The sequence below is a fragment of the Diceros bicornis genome, chromosome 10, assembly GCF_020826845.1.
Source record: "Diceros bicornis minor isolate mBicDic1 chromosome 10, mDicBic1.mat.cur, whole genome shotgun sequence".
NCBI classification, from domain to species: domain Eukaryota; kingdom Metazoa; phylum Chordata; class Mammalia; order Perissodactyla; family Rhinocerotidae; genus Diceros; species Diceros bicornis.
In genome coordinates, this window is record NC_080749.1 from 69,181,776 (window position 1) to 69,198,411 (window position 16,636).

The following is a 16,636-nucleotide window of genomic DNA, read 5'->3' on the forward strand; positions in this document are numbered from 1 at the left end:
AAACCCGGGCCGCCAGTAGCGGAACGCGCACACTTAACCACTAAGCCACGGGGCCGGCCCATGTAGCTTATATCTTGATTCCATATTCAAAGCCCTCAGCAGAGCAGACATACCAATAGCATTGTTCAGCATATATTCTTCTCTGAAGAAATCTTGAAATATCTTCTGGTTTGTCTTTCCAGTTTCTGAGATCACTACAAAAAAAAAAGAAAAAGAAAAGAAAAGGAATAAAAGACGGGATTACAAATCAAAAGAAGTGTTTTCCATTCAATACAGGCAAATAGAATAAATTTAACATGTTGTGACATTAAGTACCAGGGGGAAATTCTAGAATGATTTATTAAAGTTTTGAAGTTGCCCATGCCACATATATATTATACTTAGCCCCAGATCCATAGTCCAATGTCAAAACCTCTGGGCAAAAGTCTTATTAAGAACTTCTTACAAAGTGTTACACTTAAATTAGAAGTTATAGGGCCGGTCCCGTGGCTTGGTGGTTAAGTGCGCGCGCTCCGATGCTGGTGGCCCAGGTTCGGATCCCGGGCGCGCACCGAGGCACCAATTCTCCGTCCATCCTGAGGCCGAGTCCCACATACAGCAACTAGAAGGATGTGCAGCTATGACATACAACTATCTACTGGGGCTTTGGGGGGAAAAAATAAATAAATAAAATCTTTAAAAAAAAAAAAAAAAAGAAGTTATATATTGCTACAGAAAGCATTTTCTTTTGACTGTTTTTTGCAGCACCTGAATAAACATTTGCTGGATATATATATCCTTTGGTAACATATCTTAACACAAAGTACATTATACATACACACACACAGAAATATATGCACATGAGTTCACACACACACAGTTCTATAGTATCTTCCATCTAATTAAATGTTTCTGCCACATTAATTTCACCATGGAACATTTATTGAGCATCTACTAGGTACTACACACTGTTTTAGGTGCTGCAGATAACAAGACAGCAGTGTAAAATGGCTGCCCTGAAGTTCAAACTAACAAGACAAACTATTAAAATATACTTCCTGTGCTATGCCCACTATAAGGTTGAGATGCTGTAGGAATGGAAGCAGGAGAGATGTAATTAAAAGAAGGCTTCCTAGAAGAGATAATCTGAGCCAAGTTCAAACAATAGGTAGGGATTTCCTAGAAAACGACAGGAGGAAAAGTTCCAACTAGAGGAAGGAATACCTACAAAGGCACACAGGCAAGAAAGAATAAAACAAGAAATAAGCAGTTTTAAAAGACTAAAGGAGAATGATAAAAGGTGAGGATAGGGGGCTGGCCCGGCGGCGCAAGCAGTTAAGTGCGTGCACTCCAATGCAGCAGCCTGGGGTTCGCCGGTTCGGATCCCGGGCGCGCACCAACGCACCGCTTGTCAAGCCGTGCTGTGGCAGCGCCCCATATAAAGTGGAGGAAGATGGGCATGGATGTTAGCACAGGGCCAGTCTTCCTCAGCAAAAAGAGGAGGATTGGCAGATGTTAGCACAGGGCTGATCTTCCTCACAAAAGAAAAAGAAATTGAAAAAAAATGAATTTCAAGGATAGAGAGGTAAATGAGATTGCAATATCTTTACTTATTAATAATATCAATGGAAATATAACTTCTGAAAGATGTTGCTACAGCATACTACTGCCTGGCTTAATAAACAGGTGCTCAGTAAATATCTAACAATAAATACTATCAAATGCTTTCATTTCTATTGCAATTTCCTATTATCCAGAGTTCACATCTACTGTACTCCTACTCGAGTCAATGTCAAGACTGCTATCAAACCTTTCTCTTTCATATACTGCAAGCTCATATGCCTTTCCTGTCCTTAAGTCCTATGACAATTATATACTAAAATACAAATTAAATGCCTAATATATATATTTCTTCTTTTAGGGGAAAGAGTTATATTAAAATTGTTGACTATTTGAATTTCTATACACTAACAACAAATTAGCAGAAAGAGAAATCAAGAATACAATCCCATTTACAATCGCAATAAAAAGAATAAAATACCTAGGAATAAATTTAACCAAGGGGGTGAAAGACCTATACACTGAAAACTATAAGACATTGTTGAAAGAAACTGAAGAAGACATAAAGAAATGGAAAGATATCCCACACCTACGGATAGAAGAATTAACACAGTTAAAATGTCCATATTACCCAAAGCAATCCACAGATTCAATGCAATCCCAATCAGAATCCCAATGACATTTTTCATAGAAATTTACACGGAACAACAATAGACCCCAAATAGCCAAAGCGATCCTAAGAAAAAAGAACAAAACTGGAGGTATCACACTCCTTGATTTCAAAATATACTACAAAGCTATAGTAATCAAAACAGCATGGTATTGGTACAAAAACAGACACACAGATCAATGGAACAGAACTGACAGCCCAGAAATAAACCCACACATCTATGGACAGCTAATTTTTTTTTAATTGATGTCATAATAGTTTATAACATTGTGAACTTTTAGTTGTACATTATATTGTTTGTCAGTCACTACATAAATGCATCCTTCACCCCTTGTGCCCACTCCCCAATCCTCTTCCCCCTGGTAACCACCAAACTGTTCTCTCTGTATGGACAGCTAATTTTTGACAAAGGAGCCAAGAATATACAATGGAGAAAGGAAAGTCTCTTCAATAAACAGTGTTGGGAAAACTCGACAGCCACATGCAAAAGAATGAAAGTAGACCAATATATTACACCATACACAGAAATTAACTTGAAATGAATTAAAGACTTGAATGTAAGACCTGAAACCATAAAACTCCTAGAAGAAAACATAGGTAGTATACTCTTTGACACTGGTCTTTGCAGTATCTTTTTGAATATCATGTCTCCTCAGGCAAGGGAAGCAAAAGAAAAAATAAACAAATGGGACTACATGAGACTAAAAGGCTTCTGCACAGCAAAGGAAACCACCAACAAAACAAAAAGACAACCTACCAACTGGGAGAGAAAATATTTGAAAATCATATATCTGATAAGGGGTTAATACCTAAGATATATAAAGAACTCATACAACTCAACAACAAAAAAACAACCTGATCAAAATACAGGCAGAGGATACGAACAGATGTTTTTCCAAAGAAGATACACAGATGGCTAACAGGCACATGAAAAGATGTTCAACATCACTAATTATTACGAAAATGCAAATCAAAACTACAGTGAGATATTACCTCGCACTTGTCAGAATGGCTATTATTAAAAAGACAAGAAATAACAAGTGTTGGAGAGGATGTGGAGAAAAAGGAACCCTTGTACACTGCTGGTGGCAATGTAAATAAGTGCAGCCACTTTGGAAAACATTATAAAGATTCTTCAAAAAATTAAAAATAAAAATACCATAAGATCCAGCTATTCCACTTCTGGGTATTTATCCAAAGAACATGAAAACACGAATAAAGATATATGCACCCCTATGTTCACTGCAGCATTATTCACAATAGCCAAGACTTGGAAGTGACCTAAGTAAGTGCCCATCAACAGATGAACAGATAAAGAAGATGTGGTACATACATATACAATGGAATACTACTCAGCCCAAAAAAAGACGAAATGTTGCCATTTGCAACAACATGGACGGAACTTGAGGCTATTATGCTAAGTGAAATAAGTCAGCCAGAGAAAGAAAATTATGATATGACTTCACCCATATGTGGAAGATACACACACACACACACACACACACACACACACACACACAGATACAGAAAACAAATGATGGTTACCAAAGGGGAAGGAGGGTATACAGGGAGGGCGAAAGGGGTAAAGGTGCACGTCACATGATGAGAGATGGCAACTAGACATTTAGTAGTGAACACGATGCTGTCTATACAGAAGACAAAATATAATGATGTACAGCTGAAATTTATATAGTTATAAACCAACGTGACTTCAATGAAAAAATAAAATATAAAAAATAAATTGTTGACTATTTATAGATTTTTAAACTAACTCTAGAACTCTGATATAGCTTCCTTCAAAATGTTCCAAATGTTGACCTCTTTTCCTCATTTTTAAAAGAAAGATTTGATATCTAGTTTTGCCATTATGAGGCTTTCACTGACATATGCCCAAAAAAACCCCCCTAGTCTATTGCCTTTTATTCAATCCTTACAGCTGCTTACCAATTTTAAAAGGAAAGGAATGCAAATTGTATTGCCTGTGAAATGAAGCTCTTTTACCTCAAAAATATTCTTAGGTTTCCTTCTAATCTTATTCTAATCAATTAGTTCCATATACACTGAAATTAAATGACATTCATATCATTTAAAAAAATTTTTCAGAGTACCCACTTATTGTCTCAGATTACAATCTTTAAAGAAACTAGGGGCCGGCCCCACAGCCTAGTGGTTAGGTTTGGCACACTCTACTTCAGCGGCCCAGGTTTCGTGGGTTTGGATCCCAGGCGCGGACCTACACCACTGCCAGGCATGCTGTGGTGGCGATGCACATATAAAATAGAGGAAGATTGAGACAGATGTTAGCTCAGGGTTAATCTTCCTCAAGCAAAAAAGGAGGACTGGCAACAGATGTTAGCTCAGGGCTAATTTTCCTCAGCAAAAAAAAGAAAAAACCTACATTTCCTGGAATTGCCATTGCTTTATACATGTAAACAGGAATAATTCTAGAATTTCTAAGTGTATTTCTAACATCAATATGAAGTTAGGCCTATATGCAAAAATAGCTCAAAGTCAGAATAAGCTAAAATCAATACATAAGGCTCTGCCCATCTGTAAACTGATAAGATCATAGGCTCAACTCCAGAGGAAAGGCTAATCCCAGGCCGAAAAGTGATGTTTTAAAAATATTCATGTTGTGGGCAAAACAATAAATTCAAAAACAATTCAGTTAACAAATCAGTCTAAGCAATCAAAAAATTTTAGTTGCAATTTTAAGATTCAGTTACTTTAAATTTAATAGGTATTTGAAATTATGTACTGAATCAAGCTTGTTTCTTCCTACTCCAAATATAATGGTTTACATAAACTTTTAATTTGGTAAACAGATCAACCCAAACATTATTATCTTAACACAATACAAAAAACCAAATATACAAAATAAAAACACAAGGGAAAAACCATACGTGGACTCTACCAATTCCATAAGAAACAAAATACAAAAAGTAAAAATAGTTTTCAGTATATATAAAATACTGACAACCAGTGGTGGTAATAATAAGTACATGACTTTGATCCTGAGAACAAACATTTCTTTCTTTTGTCTTTAATAGTTAAATGTGTACAGACAGACTGACCTAAATGATTAGAAAGATAAGAAGAATTAATCTTTTTATCTCAGCATGTTTATTTAAACTTATGTAAAAATATACTGACAATAAAATAGGATAAATGCTATAATTAAGTACATTCTGCTTTGGGACCATGAACAGTGGAAAAGCACAGGCAGTCACAGAAACACGTGACAGCATGTTATGTTTGGAGAACAGCAAGTAACTCAACATGGCCAGATTGTCAGGTGAGGTGACAAACTGAACTGCTTCATATCAGCTTTTCTAAAATAAAAAGTGGATTCATACCGTAACCGGACATTTTGTTTAGAATGAATGGAGAGAGACAAGATATTTGAAAGGCATATAAGTAGTTAAAAAAAATCATTATTCTCCTCATTTTTCTAATATTAACTACAAATGGTAAGTCTTTAAATTTTTCCGTTTTCTAAGTTAACTACATAAGAATGTATTAACTTTATAACAAAAACAATTCTAAAAAATTACAAAGTACTACAAAAATTTGCTAACACTTTATCAGTTCTATTGGAAAAAAAAGCATTCAGGTGAGAGGGAAAAAAGTTTTTACCTCTGATATCACCCCCAGCACAGAAAGCCTTTTCTCCAGCTCCCTTTATAATGATCAGGAAAGTTTCAGGATCTTGTTCCCACTTCTATCCAAATGCAAAAGAAGATGTATAAGCATATTATAAATACAAACTCATTAAAGATATATCCATATGTACATATACACATATATACACATATACATCTATGTATATATATAGATCTATACGGATATACATATATAAAGCATAAACTTTATAAAGCATATCTAGAAGAATAGATCTCGACTTCATTTTCTTTTCTGACATAAATTAGAGGCAATTCCAACAAAGTTGCTAGATGAGTACACTTTGCAATTCAAATTTCATGACGGCATCTGAAATCACTTTGAGACCAACATGAAAAAATATGGGCTTAATAATATTATGTTACATAAGCTTATAAATCTGGTGAATAAATCAACCCAACCCAAAGATAGTTGATAAACAGAGCATTAACCTTTCTACTGTGGTGAAATAGAGCTCTGTCCTACCGACAAATTTACAATTAACAGTGAAACCACCTATAGTGATCAAATCTGGAAGTGATGAAAGAATCAAGAGCCAATGAAAATTCAAAAGGCTAGAACAAAGGACCAAATAAAAAACTAGTTAACCAGACAGAGAAAAATTACCAGGGGCTCTATAAATTCTACACTCGAGAATAAAAACACATGTACAAGGAAGAGAAGTAGCTGGACAGATGTGGTTGTTCAAAAGGTTAATGGAATACTGGATTACATTAACAGAAATATGGTATACTAACATGGAATTTTCTACTTTCTTCCACTCTCATCCAACTCTAATCTGGAACACTTGGCTTATTTCTCTATATCACACTTAAGGACATACTATAAGGTGTTCCAAACAGACACAGCAGAATGGAAAAGAAACTCATCAAATGAAGAATTAAGGAACTGGTGACCAGGGGAGAATTATTATTTGCTTAACACTTATGTGGCTGACAATATTAGGTACACTATTTCACTTCATTTTCACAAAAATCCTAGGAAATATCATCCCCATTTCACAGCTGAGGAAAGTGAGGCACTGAGAGATGGATGTCCCCAATCTACACAGTTAATAAATAGAAATCCAAATTTCAAACATAAGTAGTCTGACTTTAAGTCATGCTTTTCCATTGCACCATGCAGTTCGCTTAGAATAGAAAAGCTTACGGCTTTCTCTAAGATAACGTTGGGCACGCAGTTCAAAAACTGGTGTCCTCAAACCAAAAAGCTGTCATGTGGAAGCAGATTAGATTAGTACACTTATGTCCCAAGAGGCAGAACCAGTATCACTGGTTAAAAGGTCAGAGAAATAAAGAGCGGCAGAACACAAGAAGAAACTTCGAGCTATGTAAAAGTGGAAGGGGCTGTCTCATGAGACAACGAACTCCCTGTCACTAGGGATGCTCCAGAAAAACCACATAGGGAAAGCACTGAGGACTCAAAAATCGATGGGGCTTGGGCACTGATCCCAGAGACTCCAGCGATTCTATGGAAGAGATAACAGAAATGTTCTATGAAGATATACTACTAAAAGGATCCATATAATTGCTTTAAGAAAATTACAAACCTTTAGCTGTGCATAAATCTGCCGAATCATATTAAAAGTCAGTGCATTTAGTAACTTTGGTCTGTTTAGTGTTATCACTCCTGCACAACCTTTTCTTTCCAACAGTACTTCTGCTGCATCCGTGTGCTTTGACATTCTCTGTGTAAACAAAGAATAACTTGAGGATAAAATTCATTAAGTTTTTGTCACAAGCCAACATCAAAACATATACATCGAATGCAAATCTTTTACACAATGGTACATTAAAAGTATAATAACAATGGTAACTAATTGAATGAATAACTAGGTATATCTGACAAAGGTTTCTCAAGTCATCTAGACTGTAGATGGACAGTTCCAAAGCAAACTATACATACCTCTTAAATCTTTTGATTTTTATTTCTGAGTAAGCTGAGTCAACTGATTTAGAATAGAACCCAATCCTAGAATTACCCAGACTATGAAATACTCTTAAATCTTTTCATTTATTACTGTATACCAAGCAATATGTTAGGTGCTTGGAAAGCAAAGATGAACAGAGAGGGCAAATAATTCTGACTATAGTAGCTACTGACAATTTAAAAAAAAGGTGACACTTGAGTTGGGCCTTAATGTATGCCAAGAAAAACGGCTGTGAGAATCCTAGAGAATAGCACATGCTAAAACACAAGCAATGAATATTTGGAAATATTAAGATGTTAAAAATGAATGGAATAAAGGTGGGTTGAGAAAATGATGGGAAGGTAGGCAGAATAAGTAGTTTGAGGCCAGATTATAAAATGACAAACTTACATATCATATAGTTGTGAAGAAGTTGCCTAGACACTCACTTAGGGCCTCACACATCATAACTTAATCATCAAGTCTCACTGCTCATGTAACATAAAATACTAATATAACAGCTGTAAGGAAACATTTTATTTTATTTATTTATTTTTTTTTATTTTTTTTTTTTTTGTGAGGAGATCAGCCCTGTGCTAACATCCGCCAATCCTCCTCTTTTTTTTGCTGAGGAAGACGGCCCTGGGCTAACATCTGTGCCCATCTTCCTCCACTTTATATGGGACGCCGCCACAGCATGGCTTGCCAAGCAGTGCGTCGGTGCGCGCCCGGGATCCGAACCAGCGAACCCCGGGCCGCCGCAGCGGAGCGCGCGCACTTAACCGCTTGCGCCACTGGGCCGGCCCCTAAGGAAACATTTTAAACTACACAGCAGTTTCCCAGGACACTGCTATACACAACTATCAGGGCTAATAGCACCACCATACTTAATACATTCCTTTATCTAAGGACAATACTTTAAACCTCACATTGGGACAGTGTGCAATGTAAAATTCAAAGTCAGTTTAAATTGGAAAATTTTAACTGGAGAATGCCAATTAAAATTCAACAACACATTTATTAACTAAAATCTAATAAAACCCAGAAGTCCATATTTTGATAACATTAAGCAACATCTTTACACAGTGTTTGAGTCCTCTTTTATAAAATAATGTTGCATATTTAATGTTAGAGTTAATTTTTACTAAAATTCATTATCACATAAAATAAAAATAATTTATATTCACTTAAAAGGGTTACAGGAAAACAGAAACGTTTGCATCCTTTCACAATTCAGATTAAAACTTATAACTATAACTACAGTAAGATCTTATTTTTTTAACCAAATTGACAAATACCAAACAGTCTGATATCCTGTGATGTCTACAGTATGAGGAAACAAACATACTGTGGGAGCATAAACCATTACAGAACCCAGGAAAAACAATCTGACAACACATTTTTAAAAGCATACTTGCTGACACCGTAATTCTTGTTCCAGAAATTTACCCTCTAGATATTTTTACATACAGGCAAAATGAAATACACACAAGGATAGTCACCGCATTGTCATTTCTAATGGCAAGAGACTAGAAATGACCTAAATGTTATCTGTGGGAGACTAGTTAAATAATAGTCATTCATACAAATGATGCTATGGAGCCTTTACAAATGAGGCAGCTACCTCTCCATACACTGTGATGGAACAATCTCAAGTGCAGACAGTGTGTTTACTATGCCACCCACCGTGTACATGGGCACACACAAATTTATAGAGAGAATCTATCTCTAGATGCTTATGTAAGACATTGCCAAAATAGTTGCTTCCAGGAAAGAAAATCAGGCATCTGAGAGACAGAGGTGGGAAGACTTTTTACTGTATGGCTCCAAGGAACTTTTTGAATTTTGTACCATATGTACTCACTTCCTATTCAAAACAATATTTTAAATAATTTTTTCTAAAAAGGGCAATAGATTACATTTAAAAGGTACTAAACTATATGACTTAGAAAACTGTATTCTTCATTTTCCTACCTTATTGATACTAAAGAAAAATTTATGATAAAAGAAAACTATACACAAAAATCACAAAAGAAACCAGACTTTCAAATGTCTAGCTTCATTTTCTGTAATGTTGATGAAACATATGAGCCAAGTTTACTGACCAGCTAAAGGAGAATAGATCCAAAACAGATACAGTCCAGGATACAAGGAACTATAATTTATGTCAACAAATGCAAACTGCACTGGCCACATAACTGACAACAAATAACTTTTAAAAGTGAAAGCATTTACAGGGGAAAGTGTAAGTGGAAAGCAATTTGGCAATGTGTAGGAAGAGTCTTTTAAATATTCTAATGTTGAAGAAATAATTCTTTAGAAATTTATCCTCAGAAAATAAGCTGAAATCTAGTGAAATATTTAGAGTATAATCTTGTTAAAAATATATACACATACGCAGAAATAAAAATAATGGCCATATATACATCAAATGATAAACAATGATTTGGGGTCACCTTCTTGGTGATTTTCTGTATTTTTCAAATTTTCTGCCATAAGCATAATGAATATTTGGTTACTCAAGAATGCCTCAAAGAACAAAAAAGGAAAAAAAGGATGCTTGACACAATTATTTATAATATCAAAAATACACAATACTTAATATATGATATTCATATGATTTAATTCATGTTACTCATATGATAATACTGTAGAGTTATTGGAAAACATGTGTTTGAATATTTAATGGTAATAATAAGCTTCATAATATGATGCAAAGTAAAAAAGAAGAGTCAAGGGCCGACCCAGTGGCGCAAGCGGTTAAGTGCGCGCGATCCGCTGCGGCGGCCCGGGGTTCGACGGTTCGGATCCCGGGCACGCACTGACGCTCTGCGTGTCAGGCCATGCTGTGGTGGTGTCCCACATAAAGTAGAGGAAAATGGGCCAGGGCCAGTCTTTCTCAGCAAAAAAAGAGGAGGATTGGCAGATGTTAGCACAGGGCTGATCTCACAAAAAAAAAAAGAAGAGTCAAAACAGCAAAGATACATAAGATGAGACAAATCACAAGGAAATATACCAAAATGTTTACTGATTAGACTTGGATAGGATTATTGGTTATTTTAATTTTTCTCCCTTGTACTATGCTTTATTTCTGAATTTTCAGCAGTGATCTTTCACACAATTTTAAAATAATTTTAATGTTGTTTTTAGGAGTTATACCCATTTCAATACACAACCTTGGTCACTTTGTAACTTTTCAGAAAAATATTTTTAAAAAATGAGTGTAGCAAAACATAACCTAAATGACTTGGGGAAAGATTTCAGAACTAACACTGCTAAGAAAATTAGGTTAAAAGTGACCACCTATTAGTTAGTTCTGGATGATGTTTCTGGTCCCTGTACTAGACAGCTAGAATATTATGAAAATTTCTCATTTCATGGAATTTAGCAGATAAATTCTACCCCAATTAAAGGAAATCTCGGGCCAGCCCCGTGGCTTAGCAGTTAAGTGCGTGCGCTCCGCTACTGGCGGCCCAGGTTCGGATCCCGGGCGCACACCGACGCACAGCTTCTCTGGCCATGCTGAGGCCGCGTACCATGTACAGCAACTAGAAGGATGTGCAACTATGACATACAACTATCTACTGGGGCTTTGGGGAAAAAAAATGAGGAGGATTGGCAATAGATGTTACCTCAGAGCCGGTCTCCCTCAGCAAAAAGGGGAGGATTAGCATGAATGTTAGCTCAGGGCTGATCTTCCTCACCAGAAAAAAAAAAAAAACAAAGGGAAATCTCTATACATAGGTAGTATCAGTCATGACTTTTTTTATAGTTACAACAGTATAGGAAATATCTCCAAGACAGCAGAATTAATATCATCTATTTCAGTATCACTCAAATCCATCCCAGGTCTATAGGACCAAGTCTGAAGCTTCCCCACATCCCCTAGGGAGATATGCAGTCCCAGCCTAGGTAGTGCCATAACCTATAACCAAAACGAAGCCTACAAGAAAGTAGTGTGCCAAGAGAAAAACCACAGCAAAGAGCAAGCCCAGGCCAGAAAGTGAGCCGTGGTCATTTTGTACTGTGAGCACCTGGGTACACAAACTATATTTCCTGGAATCTCCTTCTCTGATTGGTTATGAGTTAGTTGATTAAAAAAAAAAAACTTATAAGTGAACTTTGGAAATAGAAGTGAAGCAGCAGCCATTACTCTGAAAGTGCTGGCAAGTTCCAGCTTGTCCTTTTACTCTCATGCTCTATGTCCAGTTCTTCTTCTTGCCAGCCCTGCTGACCAACAGAGACACCAGGCCCACCAGCCAATACAGCCTTCCACAGACTCACCCACCACCTCTCCTTCACAGTCTCACTCCAGCAGCTGGAACTGCCTGGCTTCACAGATTTTCTTGTAAGTTCCTACAACAACTCCTCCTCTAGACCCTTTCATAGCTTTGGTCAGTATTGAAGATCTTGTTCCCATAATAAATCTTTTATTACATGACACTGTAGGGGAGGAGAAATAATTTTTCCTCTACTCTTCTAGGTTCTTGGCTGAGACCCGCTGTAATAAGATAGATTAACAGGAGAAAAACAAATTTAATTTTGTACATACAGGGCCCCCACAAAGATATGAGACTCAAAGGCATTCAGGCAACTGAGGCTTATATGCCATCCTGAACTAAGGAAAGGGATAGGGGTCTTGGGCTTCAACGGGGAGGAAGATAATTCACAGGAAGGTGAGAAGAGTAGACGTCTGGTAAACAAATGTTTGCCCTGCCACGCAGATTAAGTCTCTCAAATATAAAAAGTTATCTCTGGTAATAGCTCTCCTCCCGGTACAGGCCCCCTTTCTAATTTCTTTTAGGCAGTTAAGGCAGAGGTAAAAAGATTTTCCTGAGTCTGCTGGATCATGACTGCCTTCAGCTTAAAATAATCCACATGTCAAAGTGGCACATTTTGGGGTGGCATATTCTGTTCCCCTTCAATACTCATAGGGGTTCTACTTCCCTGATTAAACTCTGACTCATATAAGATGACAGATGACAGACAAAAGGTGCATTTTCAGATACCTACATCATTCTAAATTTTAAAACACAGATAAAAGTTTTCTTGTTATACAAACACGTTACATATGAAGGGGAAGAAGACGACTATCCTCTACCCACTCTGGGTCCTTTCTGGCTGGGCTACAAATTAAACTGACATGAGACCAAATAGGAGAAGAAAATCAAAGTTTAATAACATGTATAATACATGGGAGAAACTCAGAAAACAGAAACTGAGCAACTCATGGTTTTGACTAAGCTGCTCACTTAAGTATTTTCAGCTAAAGGCAAGGAAGGTGCTGGGGGGTAGTGGTTTGGGATCTCACATGGAGATGGAAATGCAAATGTTTGTCACACAACTCTTTATAGGGCCACCTATAGAGAATGTGGCTGGAGAGACAGAATTTTTGGTAAGATAGGCTTGTTGGTGCCTTTCTTATCACCCTCTATTCTACATTATACAACAGCCATCATATGGTAGTGGCTCCTTCCTGTAACACGCCTTCTATGTTAAACTCTTTAGTCAGCTAGTGGGGGAGGTCAAATGTCCGTCAGAAAAAATAATCAAGGTAAAGAGACACATTTTGAGGTGGCCAATTTTGATCTCCCACACATACAAGTATTAATAAACTTTGATCTCTTTCCATAGTCAGTAAATTTCTTTTTTGCTTGAACCAAGTCAGATTAGCCCGTCAAAAAAAAAAATCTTCTTGACTATTTCACTGAACAACTTTACATAAATAATCACCCAATACCAGAGGCAATCCTTTAAAACTCGATTATTTGGTGTCAGCTCAGAGACGCTGAGAGCTGAAAGGATGCTCCTCCTGACCTTATAACAAGAAAAAAGGCTGAACAGACTTCTGGTGAACTCAATCAGAAAACTGTCTCAGGGCAAACAGACATCATAAAATCTAGAGAGAGGTGCCTTCATGGAGACACAGGAACAGAATATTTGCTTACTTGGGCAAGAAGCCCTAAAGAAGAATAATCAGAATTTTGATGACTTGCTGCAGGCCTAGTGTGGGCAAGTGTAATAGGAGGAAACTCCTGAGACTCACAGTCATGGGGATTTCCTACTCTGGTCGCCTTTTCCTCCTAGAACCCAACCAGGCTCTCCCAGAGAAGATTGGAGAAAGCTCCCCTGCATGGTGCTGGCTTGGGGAGGGAAACTGCAGGCACAGCTAAATCCTCTCCCCTCATATTCCATACAGAACAAAAGGCTAAACCTACAGTGGAAGAAGAAATGACTTCAAAGCCTGTAGCCCAGGGTTCTGGTGGAGTCCCACTACAGTGAGGGAAGTGAACGGAGGCCTATAAAATAAAAGCCTTAATCTCAAGGGGGAAGCACTTCAAAACCATAGCCTAAGGACCTTAGTGTTTACTAATCACCACATGGGGGGCGGGGGGAGGGTGGCCAGGGGGTGGGGAGAACAGGGGGCAAAGGTAGCCCATCCCCAGAGAAAGGACAGGAACACTTCTGAAGGCCACACCCCTGAGACTCCGGTTCACAGTGTCTTCCAAATATGAAAGCATTTAATGGGATACAACCCCAAAAGCATGATCTATAAAAGAAAAAATTGATAAACTGAATTTCATCAACATTAAAAACTTCTGCTCTGTAAAAAATACTAGTAAGAGAATGAAAAGACAAGCCAAAAATTGGAAGAAAATACTTGCATATCACATATCTGATAAAGGACTTGTATCCAGAATATATAAAGAACTCTTAAAACTCAATAGGAAAACAATCAACCCAGTATTAAAATGGACCGAAAAATCGGAAGATCTTGGGGCCAGCCCTACAGTGTAGTGGTTAAGTTCAGCATGCTCCACTTCTGTGGCCTGGGTTCAGATCCTGGGTGCGGGCCTACACCACTCACCAGCCATGCTGTGGCAGCGACACACATATAAAGTAGAGGAAGACTGGCACAGATGTTAGCTCAGGGTTAATCTTCCTCAGCCAAAAAAAAAAAAAAAAAAACCTGAAGATCTTCATCAAAGAAGATATAGGGATGGCAAATAAACACATGAAACACTCAATATCATTTACCATTAGGAAAACGCAAATTAAAACCACAATGAGATACCACTATGCACAGATTAAAATGGCCAAAATCCAAAAAGAGACAATAACATGCTGCCAAATATGCAGACCAACAGGAACTCTTTTTTTTTTTTTTTTTGTGAGCAAGATCAGCCCTGAGCTAACATCCATGCCAATCCTCCTCTTTTTTTGCTGAGGAAGACTGGCTCTGAGCTAACATCTATTGCCAACCTTCCCTCTTTTTTTTCCTTCTTTCTCCCCAAAGCCCCAGTAGATAGTTGTATGTCATAGTTGCAAATCCTTCTAGTTGCTGTATGTGGGACGCCGCCTCAGCATGGCCAGAGAAGCGGTGCGTCGGTGTGCACCTGGGATCTGAACCTGGGCTGCCAGTAGCAGAGCGTGCGCACTTAACCGCTAAGCCATGGGGCCAGCCCCCAGGAACTCTTATTCATTGTTGGGGGGAATGCAAAATGGTCCACCCACTTTGGAAGACAATTTGGCAAACTCTTGTAAAGTTACATGTAGACTTACCATACAACCCAGCAATCACACTCCCAGGTATTTACCCATGTGAATTAAAAACTTATATTCACATAAAAACCTATACATGAATATTTAGCAGTTTTAGTCATATTGTCTAAAAACTGGAAGCAACCAAGATGCTCTTCAACAGGGTAATGGATCACCTCTGTAGCACGTCCATACAATGGAATACTACTAAGTGTTAAAAAGGACTGAGCTATCAATTCATGTAACAACATAAATGAATCTTAAATGCATTTTGCCAAGTGAAACAAGCCAGACCCTATATAACGTATGATTCCATTCATATGACTTTCTGTAAAAGACAAAACTATATGGGCATACCAGATCAGTGGTTGGGGGTGGGAGAAGTGGTTGACTACAAAGAGGAAATACAGGGGAATTTGTAGGGTGATGGAACTGCTCTACATGGTCTTGGGGTGGTGGATGCACGATTTATGCATTTGTCAAAACTCACAGAAACATGCATAACAAAGAGTGAACTTAATGTACACAAATTATATTTTTTAAAAATCAGCCAGGATGTCAGGGGATTCCAACGTGGAATGCAGACTGTGACAAATGAATGTAACTAAATTACTCACATATGGCATAACCTCGCTGAAGTGATTGTGGTAGTGGTGGTGGCAGGGGAGTGGACCTAAGTAACTTTGGGAAACAGTGGTTTGATTAGAAACGGTAAGAATAAATACAAAAAGAACTGTACATCAACACTGTGCTCTAGTTGGTAAATCTATTTCTCCTAGGGAGTGGTTAACAATTCTGAAACTGCTCTACATGTATACTGGGGTTAAATAAGTAACGGATGGTGGACAGTCACAGATAAGAAGGGAAAGCTAGAATGAACTCTGCCCTGTGGTACTGGATTAAAGTCAGAGAAATCAGTATGAACTCACGTTTAGCTTAATATATATACGTAGGATAAATACAGAAACAATTATAGATATGTATGTACATGTCAGTTAGCATACAGCATATATATGTTCTACCATATACATACATACATTACTCTAGCTCTATTCCTGGAGAGAAAGCCATGACATCCCAGTAGCAAAGAGCACTCCCAGAGCTCAGATCCTGATTTCTAAATGCAATTCTCCAATAAAGGCAACCAGGGCTTCTTGGAGAAATGCTTGATTCCAGGGCTAGGATACAGAAAACACAAGATGAGATCAGAACATACCTTCTATCAGAAAGTAAGGAGGTGTTAAAAAAAATTAAAAATTAAAAGGATGGGGTCATATCAAAGGGACACAGGAGTC

At 37.6% G+C, this 16,636-nt stretch overlaps 1 protein-coding gene across 4 annotated transcripts in view; it reads right to left on the bottom strand.

Annotated features, from left to right (window-relative positions):
* Positions 1-16,636, bottom strand: part of HIBCH (3-hydroxyisobutyryl-CoA hydrolase) — a 97,064-nt gene that overhangs the window by 66,229 nt on the left and 14,199 nt on the right. For 3 of the 4 annotated variants that reach the window (XM_058549428.1, XM_058549425.1, XM_058549426.1), the window contains exons 3-5: positions 7,440-7,577; positions 5,846-5,930; positions 114-194 (exon numbers count right to left, since the gene is read on the bottom strand). In XM_058549428.1, the coding sequence (XP_058405411.1) occupies positions 114-194; positions 5,846-5,930; positions 7,440-7,577 (304 nt within the window). Of the gene's footprint in view, positions 1-113; positions 195-5,845; positions 5,931-7,439; positions 7,578-16,378; positions 16,520-16,636 lie in introns of all 4 variants that reach the window. The other variant, XM_058549427.1, reaches the window with a different exon arrangement.